At 32.2% G+C, this 21,122-nt stretch overlaps 1 protein-coding gene across 1 annotated transcript in view; it reads right to left on the minus strand.

The window, feature by feature from the left end:
* Positions 1 to 7,133: 7,133 nt before the first annotated feature.
* The window catches only part of LOC145245863 (protein O-GlcNAcase-like), a 72,467-nt gene continuing 58,478 nt past the window's right edge, over positions 7,134 to 21,122 (minus strand). Inside the window, exons 11-15 of the mRNA XM_080107570.1 lie at positions 20,152 to 20,237; positions 17,096 to 17,200; positions 12,781 to 12,872; positions 10,588 to 10,777; positions 7,134 to 7,821 (exon numbers count right to left, since the gene is read on the minus strand). Coding sequence (XP_079963696.1) covers positions 7,522 to 7,821; positions 10,588 to 10,777; positions 12,781 to 12,872; positions 17,096 to 17,200; positions 20,152 to 20,237 — 773 coding nt within the window. The 3' untranslated portion in view covers positions 7,134 to 7,521. The remainder of the gene's footprint in view (positions 7,822 to 10,587; positions 10,778 to 12,780; positions 12,873 to 17,095; positions 17,201 to 20,151; positions 20,238 to 21,122) is intronic.

A 21,122-nucleotide genomic window follows, 5' to 3' on the forward strand; every position in this document is an offset into this window, starting at 1 on the left:
CTATAAAGGACCATTAGTGACGCTTGTTTTTGTTTTTGTTTTGTTTTTTGTTCTCAATATTTGTGGATACCCAATATTTTAAGACTTGTTAATGTTTATAGCAGACGCCCAGAAAAAGTTACATTCTGTAATGTTTACGTACATCTATTATTATTTTTATTTATTTTATTTATTTTTTTTTTTTTTTTTTGCTATGGCTTTAACAACAAAAGTTCTTTTTTTTTCTTTTTTTTTCTTGGAACACACGCACACAAACACACGCATACACGGACTATAAAGGACCATTAGCGAGGCACGCTTTTTTTTTTTGCTCTCAGTATTTGTGGATACACAATATTTTGAGACTTGTTAATGTTTAAAGAAAACGCCCGGCAAATTGTGAACACACACACAAGACAGTAATGACCTAAGCATGAAACAAACGACGCTGTGCGAATTAATATGTCTGTTAGTGACGCTGTGTTGTAATTTTAGTAACCTTTCATCTACGAAGCGTATAATTTGATTTGGGAATATGAGAATTATCAGAGTTCAGCCAATCAGAATGGATGGAGTTTAGCGATGAAGCTGTTATTATTTATGAATCGGAAACTGTGAAGATTATGTTAGGTCTATGCATATATTAGCCAGTTACAGACGATGAAAGCATAGAATCTGTGGAAAGTGTAGAGTTTGTTCCGGTGACAACTAGGAGTAGTGGTAAGACTAAATATTTAGAGAGAAAAATGTGATTGTGGTGGTATTGCTCGTGGAATGCAATGTAGCCTTTTAATATCACGGATGACTGTATATAAAATGGTGCTCGAAATCTACTTAAAATAGTGGCTATTAGCCTATATGTATGTGGCATCTGTTGTTGTAAATCTACGATACTTTGGTCCAAAGGAGAATTTCTATTATATTTTATTATATAGGAGAGGAGATTATTATATAGGAGATATATTTTTAATATGGGGGGGTCAGTCCCGGAAATGGCTGAAGCAGTTTACGATATCAAAATTACTTTATTTCATATATATTATTAAGAGTGGGGTGTATGGAGTCAGTCCGGGAAATGGCTGCAGCAGTTTGCAATATCAAAATTACATGGTGGTGGTTGTAGAAAGAAGCATGATTATGTTGCTTTTAGAAGTGCTCTAGAGGTCTCCAGGGGTTACCAAACCTCCTTATTTGGGGTGGGGCTTAAAGGAGTAATGTCCGTTTTTGGGATCACAAAGTAATCTCCCACAATGTTATATTCCAAAAATATAAAATACCTGCGGAATTATATTCAGGAAATTATATTTACCTTACTAATGTGTTGTCGGTTGTGGGGAGGGAAGAACTACAGTAATGTTGAAAATCATGGTGAAGCAAGCGTTGCCTGATCACTATCCGTGTCAATGCATTGATGTAATTATTTGAAAAATCTGCTGAGTTCTGTTCAAGAAATGACATCATTTCACTAAAAATGATGGTGTCGGTAGTTGGGAGGAAAAAAATACAGTAATGTGGAATTTTATAGTAAAGCAAGGGTTGCCTAATCACTAAGCTTCTCAATGTATTTATCTATTTGTAAAACCTGCTGAATAATCTTCGAAAACGATTTTTTTTTTTTCAAAATATTTTAGTGTCGGTTGTGGGGAAAGAAAATTAAACACAATAATGTGGAATTTTATAGTGAAGAAAGGGGTGCCTAATCACTAACCGTGTCAATGTATTTATTAATTTTAAAATCCTACTGAGACATTCTGAGAATTTCTTTAAATTATAGTGCTGATGGTCGGGAACGAAAGAAACCTTCAAATTTTTTTGTGAAGCAAGTGTTGCCTAGTCACTAACCGTGATAATTTATTTATGTATTAACTTTGAAAATTTGTTGAGTCATCTTCCTGAATGACATTATTTCTCTTAAAAGTATGATGTTGGTTGTGAGGGAGGAAAGAAACACAGCATTCAAATTCATGTGGAAGCAAGGGTTGCCTAAACCATTACCGTGTCAATATATTTATGTATTAATTTCGAAAACCTGCTGAATCATTTTTCATTTCTCTAAAAACCTAGAAGTCTGTTGTTTTTATGGTAGTCTTTTCAAATGTTGGAACCAACAAATGGACTTCTATTGATTCTATGCTCCAACAACAACATGGCAAAAAAAAAAAAAAGAAAGACATACTGATGATGAAGTTTTGCTTCAAAATATATTTATGAATTTCAATATAAATTTCAAACAAAATAAATGTCTGTTTATTTTGTAATAATGCGTTGTTTTGGCTTTAAACGTATCTAATACGTATTTATATTTTTCAAACTCAACCAGCGCTTCTATCAAGGAACACAAACCCTAACTGTATCCAAAGCTTTGTTGTTGTATCTCTTGTGGCAACTTCTTGCACATGCCTGCTAAATTCCTTTGCAGTGTTACTCATGATAGGTGATTCCTTTACAGATGTTGCAGTCAAATTTCTATTTTTGTACCGCTGCAGCATGGTTTGAATCTCAAGTTTACCGTCATTGGAGATTGTTACACCTTCTAAAAGAAGTTGGCCCAATGCAGCAAGAGTTAACAGAGTTACTTGAACAGCTCTAGCAAAGCTGTGTCCTGTCATTATTTTTTCAGTAGACTTAGGTGCATAAACCGTTTCCCACAATTCTTTGAATCCACTACCGGCCATGATGTATCCAATAGAGCCCATAAATGACATTAAGAGATGAAAGCCACCGAGTCGCAAGAAAACATTATCTGAGATCAAACCGTTTTCATTAGAAGATAATATCTCTCTTGCCTTCCAATATATTTGCTGGTGAAAATTAACACGTGTCAAACTCTTATTCGCCTTTCTACATGAGTCAGCTGCAAAATGTCACGCACTATTTATTGCATCAGAGGAAGTTGCCTTTAAATTAAAGAAAGGCAAGAAGCAAATGGACATTGTATCAAACTCCTCACTATTATTGACAGCCTGCATAAATCTATTCCAGTGTGGAATATCCTCAAACTCCATCCACTTTCCATGGGACCATGTGGACCCAGGCAACGCCGGATATCCATGCTATAGATGACAAGAAGATGTCGCAAGTTTTTCACTAAGAAATGATGAAAGTTTCCTCAGTTCTTCAATCTCAATACCTTTCAGGCCACTTTCATTATGACTCGTGAAGGGTTTCACTGCTATAGATGAACACAAAGAAATTTCTTTTGCAGACGGCATTTTTCTTAATCTTTCAATTATTTCAGGTTTGATCATTTAGTTATACATTCGATGCCTTCCATGCAGTGAAATGTGTAAACTCCATCTATTATGTGCACATCGAAATCTGCATTGTCAAAAACAAACTGCATTAAACTATCAGACAAAATAGGAGGTATAGATTTAATGCAAGGAGCTTCAAACAGTTGTGCTTCATCATAACCCAATTGAGAAGCCCAATTTATGTAAAATATTCACGAGGAGCCTGGATCCAAATTTTCTGTGTACATAAACAGTTACTCCGAGTAGAATAGGAGAGACAAATGTCCTTGGGTGCATGGCTCGTTGTACTGGATGAGCTATGGCAGTGTATACCCTGTGTTTTCTATCAACATCTCCCTTTCCTCCTTTTTCAATTAATTCATGTAACAACACATGAAGAGAGCCAGGAATGTTGTTTTCAACATCATTAAAGAGTCCTTCTGGAAAAGGATAATTGCAGGGGTCGAATACCTTTGACTTGATCTCTATTCTTTAATAATAGATGATGCAGTTCTAACAATTCACAATTGCTCTTCTTCCTCACTTTACTATATTTCGTTATACCACGAATTTGATAGCAATTTATCTGTTTTGCGGAAACATAATATTGGTGTCTTTTTGTGGCGAGTGGTGATGATTACATCACTTCCGTACTTTTCATGTAATTTGGTTTTCAGATAGCTTGCACTTATCTTGCACGATTGGTTCTGATGCATTACATCTAGTAATTTCTGCAAAGTAAATTGATGGTCATCACTGTCTTCCATGTACGAACAAACTTTCTCGAGGCCAGTTACAATGTCTTCTTCAGGCAGTCCATGTTTGCCTGATGGATTTAAGTGCTAATTTTTTATAGAAAAAACTTGGCACTACTTGATCTATAGTATTTAGACTCTGCAACCAAACACTGGACACCAACAACAATTGCCTTTACTTTTTTTTTTTTTTTTTTTTTTTAAACCCCAGCCATCATTACAATCATTAGCTTTATCTAATACTTTTCTTTTTCAAAAGTCTAAGGTCATTATACTATTAACTACCTGTCGTCTATGAAGAGGTTTTTTTTCTTTTCTGCTTTGTCATAGCACATTTCAAAACAAAATATACACCTTTTCTCGGAATCAAAATCAGTTTTTCTAGATCTTAATTTCTGTTTAATAGGTGACCCTTTTACCTTTTGGTCAGTTGTCTTGTCTATTAACCGCTGTAATACTCTTTTCTCTTTGAAAATTTTGATTCCAGTGATATCGAACCTGTAGGAAGTGAACAAAATCACATCGGCATCAGCACAGTATTGAATACGACTAAACAAAATGTGAATATCTTTAAAATTATCAGTCAGCAAAAATATGCATAGAACCTGTTTTATAGAAAATTCAATTTTGAATATAATTTGTTCAAACAGTTTTCTTGTCAGATCAACCGTTTTCACGGAAATGGCCCAAAACTGAAATTTGGTGGCCATTTTTCAAGATAGCGAACGAAGCTTAAGGTGGATTGATGGGGACTTGATGTTATTTCTAAGTGCTTAAAGAAGTCATGTGCAAATTTTCAGCTTGTTATAAATTTTTTCATTTATTTTTCCTAATTTGACTGGACTATACAGTATCTTTTATTTTTAAAATTGTTGTGGGGGGTCTCGACGTTGCCCACAATAGAGTTGACCTATAATAATGAAAAATTGCTCAATAACCTTAGTATAGAAGGTGTGTATAACTTCATGTGGGCTCAGGCAACGCCGGGTATCCATGCAAGTAATGAACATCAAAATGAATTAACAGATAGTAAACAATACAAGGGAAATAACCATGTAGTTCGTACCGTTTAATATAGACAAATTAAGAATTACTTCCCTTTGTTCAAGTAGAATCGCGTGTTCATGCTTAAATATGAAAGACTTATTTTTATCCAGTTTCAAATCAACTTAGGGAGATAGTAAAGTTTTATTTCGTGTTCGATTTATTAGGGAGGGTTTTGTATCTATGAGGAAATACTGACAGGACGAATCAGCCACCAGAGTGCTTCCTTTTCTTGACTGTACTGATATGCAGAAGTTTAAATAGGCACCGCCAAAAATGGCCGAAAAATCAGGTTGCTGTTTTTTAAAACGAAATTACATTTATTAAAATCCATTATTTCTGAGTAACTTTTTTTTTCCAGAAAGATAAAACCCTTACTTTTATCATATAGAAAACAGAATAATGTAAAACGCTTTCTACTATTTTTAATTAAATTTTAAATGTTAAATTTTCCCAAAAAGTTAACAATTGACATTTTTGTCTTGCACAAAAAACGTACATAAATATTTTTAAAAAAAGGTTTTTGAAATAATTCATTTATTTATTTGTTGTCTAACTAAGATTTAGGATGATTTTCTATGAGAATATGCAAAAATATTATAATATAAGTACCTGGATTTCAAATAATTCCACTTATTCATATAGGTAACCAGTTACTTCGCGTCGATCTAGTCTAGAACGGCAATGTTTATGTTTGTAGTTGATAAAAAGCAAACTATGGAAGACCAAACAGGCCAAAAAAAACTTATTTTTCAGTGACGAAAATTTCAATGTATTATTAACGCTGAGGCTGGCCAGTACCAGATGGGTGACCATTTGTATGAGTTTGGTTTTTAATGTGTATGTGTGTGGGGGCCAGGTTCCCCAAAATTGGGGGGGGGGGGTAATTTAAAGCAGAATAAAAAAAAAATTATTTCAGCATGTTTGGTCCACCGTAGTCGAAAGGCGGCAAACGTTTTCAAACGGGATCGAAAAAATGATGCCATTTTTAACACAAAGGGCACAATATTTATCAAATTTTTTTTTTTGTATCGATTCTTCAAAGCATGCCCTGTTTAATAATGGTCATGCATTATTCAGCTCGCTAAAAAAAAATTGTTAATTTATTTATCAAAGATTTTAAAATGGCTTTTTTCGTATAAATATTAAAAATTTTTTTTTTTTTTTTTTTTTTTTTTTTTTTTGCTTAACTTAAATTATTTTACTTAACATATTCACCGAATTTCACCTTTCAAAACTCAAAAGCGGGATAATTAAACACAATCAAAGTTCTGATATTCAGACGTCAAAATAAGGTATGCAAACAAATTTTTTTTTTTTTTTTTTAAATCTATAATTCTGTCCCTTACAACACAATATGTTGTGTTCAGTTTCAGATGATTATTTTAAGCATATTTGTACCCCCTCAAAAAAAAGGGGGGGGGGGGAATTGTAAGCAAAAAAAAAAAAAAAATATATACATAAATATCGTTTATGAAAAATAAGTATACTGTTATAAAGTTCATTCTTCTCTAAATAATCGCTGAAAATTTCGTACTGATCGGATAATTATCTGAGTTTTGGTAGATTTTTAAAAAGACGGTCCATCAAAAAGTACTTACCTGCCCCCCCCCCAGTTTTGGCGGTGCCTAAGTTTAAATGTAATGTAAACCAACATCTTGTTAAACTTTCCTAGGCATGATCCCAAATAATAGCCCCTTACGTTCAAGTGGCGATATGCCTTGTTAGGAGTGGACGTGAGTATATAAAAAAAAAAAAAAAAAAAGAAAAAAAAGGGAAAAAAAAAAGAGAAAGAGAGAGAGAACCAGACAGATGCAGAGAGACAGAGAGACAGAGACAAGCATTGGAAATCTGTTTGCTCACTCGGATTTGGTTTTTTGAACAAACACCAATTTTTGTGTATACTCTTCAAAATCATGGCTAAAAAAGAGGCCCTTCTAGAGAAATGATGTAAGATTTTCAACCTCCATTTTTTTTTTTTGGTGAGGTCACCTACTGACCCCACAGCTGTCAATCATTCCTGGTCTGTTTAACCATTATTGAATGAAGAGCTTCATTATGTAACATCTCATTTCAATACACTGTAAACAGAATAGTAAAATAAACGAGAAAAAAGATAAGGTTTTCTTTTATAGACGAACATTTTATTTACAAGTTTAAATAATCTTAATACAAAATATAAACATACAAGATGTATGGAATCAGTGATCACAGATAACAAAGCAGCCCAGAATAAAAGGCCGATTTATTTCCTCATGCTGGTCATCAACGTTGGGCAGGCAGCAACCAGGTTGGAAGTGTCAGCATCCAATTGAAAACAACATCAGATAGCAGCAGCAGTAGTAGTAGTAGTAGCAGCAACAGCACTTTCCCCACCGCCACCAAAACAAGTCGAGAACAAGTCACAGAGTAAGACTACCAAAGACTTCTTCTGACACTAGCTTTAGATTTTCAGGATAGAAAAAATAAAAGAAAATCGCAGAGATGATCATCTGCAATTATTGCCGCTGCTAAATGATGCGTCCAAGATACATTGTGTCTTCGGGGCTGAGTTCTGGATTAAGAAACTGGAAGAATCCGAGGCGACTGTAGAACTCGAGAAGGTACTTGTCCCCAATATTCAGTTCACAGAACACGCCAATGGAACCGTTGGTCTTCAGAGCGGACAAACAAGCTGCTAGTAATCGGTAAGGAATGGTTGGGTCACAGATACGCCCAGGCAGAATGTCAATCCGGATCACTGATGGATAACGTTGGAACACACTTGCTGGAATGCAAGGTGGACGATTGTGGAAACTGAGAACAACCTCCTGGAAGAAAAAAAAATAAAATTAAGTTTTAATGATTGATTTTTATTTGAAGTCAGTTATATTTACGATGGAATTTAATCAAATTCATTTGAAAAAAATAAATGACTTAAAAATAAAATTAAGTTAATCAAATTCATACAAAAAAAATAAATGACTTAAAAACAAAATTAAGTTACTGATAAACAATAAACAAGAGATTATAAAGTTGATACTTTTTTTTTTATTGTGATCCACACAAATTATTTTTATACATATATCCTTCATTTATTCCCAGCCATGTAGACGAATTCTAACTAAACCAGCAACAAGGGAAGGAGTTTAACAGGCCTGTGTATACAATATGATGCATGGAAATGAAACCTGGTTGAGAAAATACATTGTATGGATGGAAGAATGGTATTAGAATATGATTGAAGTGTAAAGTGAGGCTCAAAGATAAGATTTAGTTCTGATGATCTCAGCGGAAGATTAAATCTGAACAATATAGAGAAATGTGTGCAGAACAGGAGACTTCAATGGTATAACCAGGTCGAAAGAATGGATGAGAGTTCTTGGATCAGTAGATATAGAACAGTTAAGGTAGCAGGTTCAGTTTAGGTTTAATTTACAGGGGAAGGTTCAAGGAAAACATGGGAGGAAGAGCTCAAAATGAACTTGAGAGCAAAGGAAGATAAATAAAAACCTGGCCAGAGATAGATTAGTTTGGAATTTTTTTGTTTATCACTTTAATTGTACACAATTATAAATCAAATAAATTAAATTTTAGTCAAGTTTTCCTTATTCTCATTGAATATATATCGTTTCTGTCATAATGTTCTTCCTACAAAATTAATATTTGATTCTGGTTCATCAGTTTTTGTTGTGGATTGTTGCAGCAAGTTGTCAAGAAGAATAAAATCTAATGATACTTTGTGCAAATCAGAATTATTTTCAAATAGCTGCCATCATCTTAAAAAAGGAAGGGAGGGGGTTATTCTGATTACACCACCAGTGAACGCAGAGTCGTTAAAATGATCGAAAAGGTGATTTAGATATTTGAACCCTAATAAATGCAAAAGGCAGACACTGAAGCACTTGTGTAGGATTATATTGTGATCGTTTTGCATTCAAAATCACGTTATTATGAGTGCAGCAAGATGATCTGAATAAGCAAAGGTCAATTGAGAAAAACTAATAAAGACATCAACCGTTTGCCAAGAACAGTTTCAATCCAAATATATTTTGAGTATAATACAGTTCCATGCTTCTGAAGCTAAAAAACAGGAACAACATCTTCGCATGTAATACGAAAATGTATGACGTCATAACCCGTAAACAGATGCTATATGAAAGCATAACATCACCAGAATAGCTTCAGCAAAAACAAGTACAGGTTCTCAAATGTTACACTGGGGATCATTTTTAACATCAAACATCTACATATTAAAGTTATATTAGCACCTTAACTCTGGAAAAACATTAACTGGGATGAAGGAACAAAATGAAGAACCTTATATAATGCAACAGTGAACCATATTATCTATTGATATATTTGTTTTCCTTTTTGAATTCAGCATTTTTTTTTTCTCTACATAAATTATCTTAATATTATAAATTACATTTATATGGCAATATAAATAATGTGAAAGATTGTCAAATATCAAATTTTGCATTATTTTATTTGACAAAAAAAACAAAAAAAACTTCAAATGAGTAGAGACAAAAGCGAAATATGAAACCATCTCATAGCATAGGAATTATCTCTGCATTATAAATTTGAAAAAAAATAAAAATAAGGTACATCGCTGTATTATTAATGAGACTTCTCGCATTAATGTAACTTTTAATTATATGCTGAATTAGCTTCTTTTTCTTTTTTTAATTCACTATTAATCAAATATTTACTCAATTAAAATAAAATAAAAATTATATATGCAATAGTATAAAATAAAACATTTAAAATTTTGTTAAAAAAGGTATAAAATCATGAAATTAAATTCACTAGAATGCATTTTGGTTTCTTAGTAAATAGGTCAGCCATTTTAATCTTTTGTTAATAGTTGAGGAAAAAAAAATTAATTTGTGACCCTACTAAATTTGAAAAGAATTTAGAAGCATTTAAACAGTTGAATAAATTCATTTCTAGTTTTAAATTACTTAAAATCCTCATCTATTAAGATTGGAAAGAAAAACAATATTACTTTCACAACATTGTAGTCTTATCCCAATTCAGTTCAATTAATAATATAACATCTAAAATCCTACTAAAAAAATGCCCAGGTAATGCCAGGTAGATATAATAGTCCGGCCTCAGTTGTAACTTAATATCAAACATGACAAACAATATTTTTTAAATAAATATGGACAATTATTCTCTTTATTCATTTTTTAAAGCAATTTCTATGCACTTTCCATCTTTCATATAATAGTTTTCTGATTTCCAAAGAAAAAATATTACCCAACGCTTTTTGTAAACAATTGTTAGCAACAAAGTAAAAAATAAGCAGATGTTTATTGTGCTTTAACTGAATGTTTGTATCTGGACATTTTAAATAAATTTTTATGCAGAGTAAGAAGATTATGAACACAGGAACTTGTATGGAGTAAAATTTTTATCTACATTTGTTTTAAACTTTCTTATTATACACAAGAAAACCAAGCAAGTTACATTTTTAAAATCTAATTTTGAATTAGTAAAGCAGAAAATGACATTTTGTTTTCAATACAAAAAAATAAATGTATAAAAGGACGAAAGAGAAAGAAAAACGGACATGAAGTGATACTAACATCAGCCGGAGTGAGTTCCTTTTTCACAGGTTTAGGATATTTTTCACACATAGCTGGAATCCAGACATCTTCCGTTCTCTGCTGGAATAATCTTGCATCAAAAGCTGCCAAAGCATAACAGCAGACACCTTTGTCATCTTCCACCACAAAGCAGTACTCGGGGCTGAGAGTAAGAAAACTACCAACAAGCCTGATTGGAAAGAGAAAAGTTTTTCATCAAGTTAGATACATTAAGATATTCTTTTACTCAAGAGTTCAAAAGTCAAAACTAATGCTTAAAAAGTTTTCCTCTCCCCCCATAAATACGTTCACAATTATTTCACTCTTGTAAATACCAAACAGCTTTGTGCTGAAGAAGAGAATTACCTGGATGTGGCATTACAAAAATAAACTTATCCTTTTAGAATCTTCTTTAAATTTATGTTTGTATTTGTTGGTCTGTAAGTGTGAAGAAGAAATCACAAGATAAATGGATGATCATATATATATATATATATATATTACTCCTTCTCTACATGAATGTACTCCTATGACTTTCCAGACTCCATGCCATCATAGTAGTGCCCTGTCTAAAATGAGTTATCGCAGTTGTTTTCGTTTGCATCTGCAGCAAGTCTCTACTGATCGAGTGTTACATATTCTTCCAGTAGACAGTCAATTATTTAGTGGGTGTGACTTAATGCTGTGGCGCTGAAGCTAAAACTTTTGAGAAATAATGCAGGATTCTATTTCCCAGACAGTTTCTCATTAAGAAAAAAAAAAAAAACTTTTCTAACTTTTTTTTTTTTTTTTTTTTTTGAGGACGTCATTTTTCACATGATTCCTTGTTTTTCATTCACACATTTCTGAAATATCTGACCTTCGGACTCAATTGCCCTAATGTCCCGGAAAGCTTATAAAGATATTCAAATGGAAAAAAAAAATTATTTTACACTAACTGAAATATTTAACTTTCATTATACAACCACCATTCTCTTTGGTGAATGCATTACATACTCTTCCACAACATTTCAAAAAATTACAATTGAAATTATGAAATAATAGAAATATTAATAAGAGATTAAGGGCTTGGAGCAGAAGTGCACAGAAGACTGCAATCATTCTAAAGAAAACGACAGGTGTATCCCAAAGAGGTAAAAACCTATAAATTTATTAAAGATTTAAAGATATTAATTTCAATTAATATCATTTGACTTCCACATGTCGAGAACATCAATCAATGCAATCCAAAAATTCACCCTCTATGCAATTCCCCCTTCCTCCCACCATCTGAAACATTCGTCTTTAAATAAAGTGTGAATGATGAAAAGAAAAATGAATAATTTTCACAGTATATGTATATATAAAAAAAATAATGAATGATAAATTTGTCGCCCTAAAGAAAACTTACAACAGATAACTTATGTAGTAGAGCTGACATCTATTCAATGTGGTCACCTTCAGACTCAATCACTGCCTAGATATGAGTCCAGAACTGGGAGCATGCCTTTTCCACAAGCGCCGATGGAAACTTGGCAAACGGTGACAATCAGGCTGGTTTTGGTGTTGTGGGAGGTCATGTTGGTGATGTTCTTGACGTATGACCAAATGAAGTAGTCCAGCAGGTTCAGATCAGGAGACAAGGCAGGCCAGTGAGAGAAGGATACAAAGTCGCAGCACTCCTTCTGAAACCAATCCTGGGTCTCTTTGGACTTGTGAGCCAGTGCTGACTCCTGCTGCCATACCCAGGGTCTGTCAGCGGCCACCTGATAGCTCCAGGGAATCACCACACTCTTCAGCACATCGAGGTACACTTTGGTGTTGACTTTTAAGTCGACTTTGAAGATGTGAGGTGGCATGATATGGCCCTCACTTGAAACCACACCAAAAATCATAACTGTGGCCGAAAACTTTGAGCTGTGCCCTCAAGCGTTGAACCGTCTGTATGAACATTTTGAGGGTGCTGGCAATGGCCCTGTTGTCATAATTTGGATTGGTAGAGAGCATGTTGTACAGTGACGCATCTCCGATCTCGCTCATTGAATATTGTGTTACTTTCAGACATGATAGAAAGCTCCTATAGCTCTTGGCCAACTAGTAGATGGTCTGCAACAAAAAAAGAAAACCAGCTTTCATCAAACGGAAATGGAATCAGGTTGTCTTTTTTAGTGCGACAATTTTATCGTTTCACTCTGTATTAGATTTTTTTCTTACCTGTCTCCAATGAGGTCTGGCATATCAGGAAAAACATCTGTACCATCCATGCCATCATCACACGTTCGGCGGCAGACTTCATATACAGTAGCCTGAAGGAAAAAGAAAAGCAAAAGAATGTAAAATAAACTGAATAGAATAAAAAGGAATCTGAAAATGTATGGACGAAACAAAGAAATAGGACCATAACTAATTTTATCTTATAGAATTTGGAAAGAATAGACAACATATTTAAACGTAAGAATGTGGGATAGTACGCTTTATCAAACATTTTTCCACATATTCATCACATGTTAATTTTCTGCAAAACCTTGAGTCCTCTATTACTTTTAATAATTAAATGATTTCATGTGCATATGTAACAAATGTTTCTAGTTAAATACAAGTAGTCAGACTGTTTGTATGTAGCAATCTAGTCTGAGGATGTTGAAATTATTCTATGCTCATATTCGGCTCACCAGTCCAGGGCTACTGACATACTCCTCTTTTGTAATACTTTTAAACAATTCTGGTATGATGCATACAAGGCAAAAACTATCAAGAGACTCAAAAGAAATAAATACATAGAAATAAAATAAAATTCTGGAAATGTTTAAACAATATTTATCTGAAATTTTTTAGATTTTTTCTGCAATAATGTAATCAATAGAAAAAATTTTTTTTTTTTTAATTTCTTTATTTTATGCTATTTCATTTCTAATAAATATTCGATTAATATTAAATTATTAATTACAACATGCATTTATATTTTTCTGGGATTAAATTTCATTGCTATTCAATATAAAATAAAATTAACAATTTCTCTCATCACTTTTGTTCTCTAAACATGAACAAAAATTTCAACTGTGCAAGTAATAAAGTAATAAGAATTTCCAAAAAGCATTAATTTTCTTAAGTTTTGGATAGGAGCATGAGTTTAATAGCCCAGCAGTAGTAAATAGAATTGAAGTTATATGTAAGTGTGAAACTCAAACACAAAAAAAATGGTCACAGAATTTATTAATATAGATTTTTAAAAATAAAAAAGGCTGCTTTTACATTATTTTGACCATGTTTATTTTACATTAATGCATTGAACTTTGATTTTCTTTTATCTTTTTTACTGTTTCAGCAGGGTTTTACGCTTTTAGTAAAAGTTGTAGACATTTGTCTTTTATTGAAAACTAGCCTGGGTACCCGGCATTACTCGGGTGTTTGGAGGTATGTGTTGAGCATTAACAAAAAAAAAAAAAAAAAAAAAAAATTTTAATTAAAAAAAAAATTTTAATTTAAAAAAAAAAAAGTGGTAGTAGGTAGGCTCGAACCTGTACCGTAAAGGAGGAAAAGAAAGTGGAAAAAAAAGTGATGCTTTTGCTGTTGTGCCCATTGCCAAACCGGAAGTGACTTAGGTTTAAATTAAGGCTAGACAATCGAAAAGAGCGATGACTTTCGAAAATATCAGCGAAAAAAACGACTCCTCCCTGTAGAAAAGGGCCCAGTTGAGGGTGAAGGAATTAATGCTTTTGGCCAATTTTTCAATATTTGTCATCCGAAGGGTCGAGCTTCAAAATGATAACAATCTCATGAAAATCCGTCGCCTCTGTTGACAGTTTTAGGCAGACATACAAAAATACATACATTTAAACAGACAGGGGAGATTTATATCATAGATTATAACTGTTCCAATATGGTTACACAAAAGATTTGCTTGCTTACAACAGCCAAGAAATTTCTACCTAAAAAAAAAAAAAAAAAATTGAGTGACGATCCTTACAAAACAGTAGCAACAGTAGTACTCTTTCCCTAAAGTCCAACCTTTCCTCACTCTAGTGATAGGCGGGGGCGGACCAACACGATAAAAGCTATCTAGCTAATAGGGCTCTACTGAAAATCTAGCTGAATCAATAGTTCTTTGGTTGTCTGCCTCTGAGTATGGTAAACAAAGACATGTCCGACATGGAACCACAAATCAATGGAGTGAGAGTGATAACGTTTCTTCTGAGACATTCCTTTGAGTGCTCTCGCCCAAACTTTTCCCGACTTCACATGCGACCTCTGAGCCTTGCTGTTATTTGTGTCAGAGGTAAATATCTGCAATCTTGTAGGTTAACATATAGCTGCGACCAACGAGGAGGATTTCATACAGATCACCCAATCCCAAACAATCTTCATAGCATTACAAGTTGATTTTTTATTTTTAGATAATTGTTATTTTATCAACTTGCATGAAAAGAGCTATGTAAAAGATGCTAAAAACCGTTTGAATTATGCAAATACCATCAGTAGTTCAAAAGTTATGAGAATTTTAAGTGCCAAAATTTAGGCTTTTCCGTGGACATTTTTCTTTAAAAAAAAGTGGGCTAAATTACGGACCTTAACATTTCAAGAAATTTGGTAATTTCACCACCATTTATTTATTTTTCAAGCTATTCTCATGAAACTTGGCACTATTGTGTAAAATTGTGTGCTCTTTCTGGTTATGCAATCAAATCTGATGTATCTCTTTACCATAAGCCATGAATTATAAATTCAGATGTACAAATTTCAATTTTTTTCAAACCGGTACATGGTGCCAGCACACGGTATCATACAGTGGGTGTCTATTTATGAACAAAACTAAGTATTATAGTGGTATTTAAATATAGCTTTATTGAGAATAGGCATTTTCCTGCCTCCTCACCAAAGGAGAGCTTAATCTTTGGTGTAGCCATTGAATACCTAAAGAGCATTCACAGCCGGTATTTACTACTCCCCCTCAAAGAAAAAAAAAATTGAGTAGATATGAATTAATCTCAGAAAGTTTTAGGCAGACATACAAACATACATTTATATATTGGTAGCTCAAATTTTCGACCCAAGCCGATTAAAAAGCTTGCCCTATCTCTGAATATCCTTTATGTAAAATTTCAAATGTTTAGACCAGAAATTATCTGAGTAATTTGGTAGAGACCCCTTAACATTTATTGTTTTGGGCTCAAAGTTATTAAGTTAGATCCATGTCCAAGGAACCTATACCTAAAATTTCAATTGTTTATACCCAAAATTGGCGGAGGAGTTTAGTAGAGTTCTCAAAGGTCAAATCGTTGAACTTTGACCCCTTAATAGCCAAATGTCTGGCTGAAAACCGATTAAAAAGATTTTCCCCAATCTCAATACCCCTTATGTCAAATCTCGAATCTGTAGATTGAAAATTGACAGAGTTATTGTGTCGAGAAATATACAGACAGACACACACAGACATACAGACACTTTCACAGATATATAGATTATACATGAAAATAATTCTGAAACTTATCTATATGAAAATGGATGATATATGCAGATTTATTTTGAAATATCCGTCAATTTTGCTCGGTCGTAACTTTGCTTCCTGTGGTCGTAAAAATAAAAATCAAATACCAGTAGAGATGGACTTCCATGCTTATATAGCCTGTAAAATTTCAGCCATATCCAATCAAATTTAACCCCACGCATATGCATCCAAAAGCAACATGTAAAATGTAAACATTGAAAAACTGTTTCCCTTTTTGCAGCCGTTTTTTTTTTTTTTCATTTTTAACTTGAAGTATAAAAACATTGAACGCATAAAAGAAAAATAAACATCATTGGAATGCCTATTTTATTCTCTTTCCATCAACATAATTCTTTTAAAAATTGACCAACAAGTAAAAAAGATATGAATTGTTAGAACACATTAGGTATGTAATATTGCCGATGTCCACGAAAATACAGCATACGCTTGTAATGCTAATCTTCATATCTATGCAGAAGTTGAACTCGCTTAACAGCATATGTTGCGTTGTCATATCTTATTCCTCGAGCTGTTCATCTTTGTCATCCAGTGGCTTTATAATGAATACAATAACATATACTTTGGTTTGATTCACACTTTATTTACTGTTTCTCTCGAGTCCAGGAAAACTCAGAACTGTAGCTTATATCATCCATTCAATTATAAACCTAAATCGTAACCATCAGTTTCATCTAAGTGAAATATAACTCAATAGTAAATATTTATACACCTCAAATTAATCATGTTGGGAAAGAAGATAGGTGCCCTAGTCATTTTTTTGCTGCAATATCACAACCACACTAGTTTTTCTTCTCTCACTCTCTCCTCTATCAGCATATAACACATAGTTACAGAAGCAAATTCTTTTTTCTTATCCCATCTCTACAGGGGAGGAGAGAGAAAAAAAAAAAGTTTTCAGTAAATGGCTTTACATCTATAAACCACCTTGAGAGCAAGACAAAAAAAAAAAACCTAGAAATTATGAATAAAATAATTATATATATTTTGAGACACAGAAGACAAAAATAAAATGGCACTACCTACCTCATCCATTGCTGAATATGGTCTTATGTTGTAATATTTGTTGACTGGAGGCTCTGGAGATTTCAACAGGAAAATGTCATGGGCTCCATCAATTGGGAGCATATGCTGGAGAAACGAAAGAAAGTTATTAGTGCTCCTTAAGAAAACAATAAAATTGTCGCTGTGCAAGAAAAAGGAAGTTGATACATCTCAGCTGGAGAAGGACACGCATGCGCGGATGTCAGGCAATTAACATTTAAAAACAATTTAGGAACAAAGTTCATAAACAAAAAAAAAAAAATGGTTAAGAAATTGTTTTGTGAGCAGATCATGAGAAATAAAGTAAAATCATTATCACTGTATCAAAATATTCAATTTTCATTTCAAACATCATTCTTGACTAACATGTTTTCTTTTGTTTTTGTTATTACTTCTGGATTTTTGTTTGTTTTACAAATCATTTCCAAGAGAAATGAATCATTGCTGAATAAATTGTTGCTACTTAAAAAAAAAATCAAATTCAGAAGATTCAGTTTTATTGATAATTCAATTTTTTTTTTTTTTACAATCACATCACCAGAAAATAAAAAGCAGTTTATTTTTTTGGGTCAATTGCATAATAATACAATAATACTCCAACAATCATAAATTTTTAGAATATCGGCACATTTCAATAACAAATAGTCTGTGTTTTTTCTTAGTGTTTTGTTTTTGTATTTTACTTATTATATATGATAGTGTTGTCATGTTGTTTTTTATCCATGTTAAAGTATGACAACACAAAATGCTCCCTATATTTGACATTTAAGTACATGAAGCATCAAAGGTTCAGAAGGCACGAAAACGTTTTGCGCTGTCATAGTTTAATACAGAGTCAAACCATCATGACACTTGTATCATGTATAAGTACAATTTGAAAAAAAATAAAAAATACAAAACGTATTCATTTGTTATTAGAATCTATAAAAAGTCTAACTAAAGGGGTCTTTTGTTTACCTTCCTCCCACTTCGGAAATGTTAGACACAAGGTCAGTTTATAGTGGTAACTCAGATCCCAAATGGGTTCAAAATTAGCCATGATTGACCCGCCAATCAATAGCAAGAGTACCTCAGATGATGGGCTATAAACCGAACCCAACTTCTAAAGAGTGAGGTAATGCGTTGAAAGATTGCCTTTTGAGACCAACTAAAACAGAACTGAACTTTAATACTCTAGGAATACAGAGAAGTATCTACTAAAAAATTGACCTATTTAAAAATATGATAGAAAAATAAAAATGATGTGATCATAAAAAGCATTTAAACAGGATATCATTCCATCAGATAAAATAGCATATGAATTTTTTTTTTTTTTTTTCTAGTCTATAAACATTTTATGCTGAGAATAGAACTTGGAAATTATAATTTTGTCTGTACAAATGACACTTAAATTCCTTTGAAGAAATTCAAAGGATTATACAAAAATTTAAAAAAAAAAACCTTAGCAATCAATCTAGAGAAACTGATCACTAGATGACTGCCACTTCTCAGGATCTGCTCATATGACGGCTCAAATATAATCCAATCTTCAAGCTTAACATAGTGAAACAATTATTAGAACAGTGTTTTATGCTAGTTCGCTCACTTTATATGCTTTTAAATTACTAGAGACATATGCATGGCTGCCAGGATAAAATTATGTATTTCTATAGAGTATTCAGTATACATTTCAATGTACAAAAAATTTCCTTAAAAATAGTAACAACAGGAGACCAAAAAATAACCATATCTCGCTTGAGAAACGCAACAAAAAGGAAGAGATTATGGCGGACCATTAGCTGAAAGTTAGTTGACTAACAGACCTACACAAAACAAAAACAAATTCTAGAAAATATAAATTACTTGGCAAAATAAAACCTTTATCTTGTGTGATTTTCTTCTTTTTTTTTTGTTTGGGGGGGGGGGGGGTGCAGACAGATTTATTTTCCTCTAGAAAAAGAGTAGAAAAAATAAATAAAAAATATATATACACCTTTTCATAATAAAAGATGGGCTTAAAGAATGAATGAAAATAAAATATAATTTAAAATGTTTCAAGTGAGCGAGGTAGCATTAAGCACTGATGAAATGACATGAAATTACACAATCACTCTTCAACACAGAAATTGTTTTTAGCATTAAGTCAAAAATGACTACATGATAATATCAAAAAGAAAACAGAAGATAAAGAGAAAAGGGTGAAGAAAAGGAGGAGGAACGTCCTTGTTTACACCACTCACTCTTCCTCTCTTCTCCCTCTATCATTCCCTAAATCACTTCGAATTTCAGAATTTTTTTTTTTTTTTTTTTTTTAACTTGTGAGGATCAAAAATAATTTCTGATATCAGAGTTTTGAAAATTTTTTTCAAGCGCGCGCATCTTTGCAACTGCAAAATAATGTTATTTAATAGAAAAATGAAAAAAAGATTTCAGTGAAGAAATTCAACTTTGCAGGTTTTGGATCAATAAAAAAATAAAATGGATTTTTTTTTTTTTTTGGTAAATGAAATTAAAAAGTGTAAAAAGATTTTAAATAAAAAGATCAATAATTTTCTTTTTTATTAAATGGATGCTCCAAAAACATGCTTTTTTTTTTTTTTTTTTTTTTTTTTTAGATAAAAAAAAAAAAAAAAAAAAGCAATGACTGCTAGGAACAATGATATATGCAAAAAAAAAGAAAAAAAAAAGAAAAATATTATGAAAAAGAAAAAAGAAAAAAAAAACAAATAAGGAATTCCAAGAATGGCAAGTTGGATTTCTTCAGAGTAAGCAGCGCACAAAAAGAAAAAGAAAAAATATTAAGCTTGAAGATGAGGAAACTAACATTGAATTAATTGCTTTCATCTTAATAGACAACATCATATTCCAAGAGGGGAAAAAAATATCTTTATATTTAAATTAAAAAAACAAATATTTTTTAATAAAAAAAAATTTAAATCATAAAAAAAAAATTAAAAAAAAAAAAAAACGAAATAGGGTTTATTTTTAGCTTTGTGTCGAAGTCTGGTGCCAGAAGAATGCTGAAAATATGTGGTTGCAGTCGCCATCCGCATACATACTTGGAACTCTGCCTGAAGGCCACCACGAAAGACCCATGGTTCCTGATCTCCACTTGTGAAAGCTTCTTTATAGCCATTAGTGCACCCTAAAGGTCCAGTAAAAAAAGAACAAAAGAAATCAGATCAGCTTTAAAATCACCAACCAGGGTGGAAGCAAAAAAATTTTTTAAATTTCAAGCGAAAAATGGCCAAGTTCCCCATTTTTCGACTTATTGAGGCAATAAAAAAAAATAAAATAGAATAAAACCTTTTTTCTTTCTTTTGAGACGGTAGATTAATTCTGTGTCAAAACTAAATCAGATGTAAAAAATAAGCTCAAAATCTCATCTGTTTAAAGACTTAAAATCATTATCTGTAGAGTTAGATAGCAAATAGAGGTTTTGTTCAGAATGTAAGATGAAGCTCTAAGCCAATGTCAAGATGACTTAACATTATCAAAAAAATTAAAAAAAAAAAAAAAAAAATTAATCATGGAATATTACAATTTAAAAAATATCCACTTTTTTTGTATAGTTAAACAGAAAACGAAAGAATCCTTATATTTTTTTCTTTCTTAAAAAAAAAAAAAATTAATTAAAAAAAACTTGATGCTTATTTTTTTATGTAGAATGAAATCACAAGAAATGAATACATGTTAACAAAACCAAGTAAAATGTTACGTAATATTTTTGATAAGGTAAGAAACACATTGCAGTAAAAAACAAAAACAACGTCCATGATCTACCTTGGAAACTTTTCTATATATGCAGAGTAACATCTAAAGGCTATGATGAAGTAGACCTAAAGCCATTCAGTTATTGACAATTATTTGCCTTCAAGTAACCATTTGACAATTATTTAACCATGAATCCAATGCTGAAAAAGGATCACTAAAAATCGTTTAATAGTTACATGTGTCTAGTTATCTTTGAACAACAATAAAAATTCACGTCATAAACAACTACAATACTTGTGTATTTAACTCAAATTAT

The sequence above is a fragment of the Euprymna scolopes genome, chromosome 23 (assembly GCF_053919585.1).
Source record: "Euprymna scolopes isolate OS-2025 chromosome 23, ASM5391958v1, whole genome shotgun sequence".
Taxonomy (NCBI): domain Eukaryota; kingdom Metazoa; phylum Mollusca; class Cephalopoda; order Sepiida; family Sepiolidae; genus Euprymna; species Euprymna scolopes.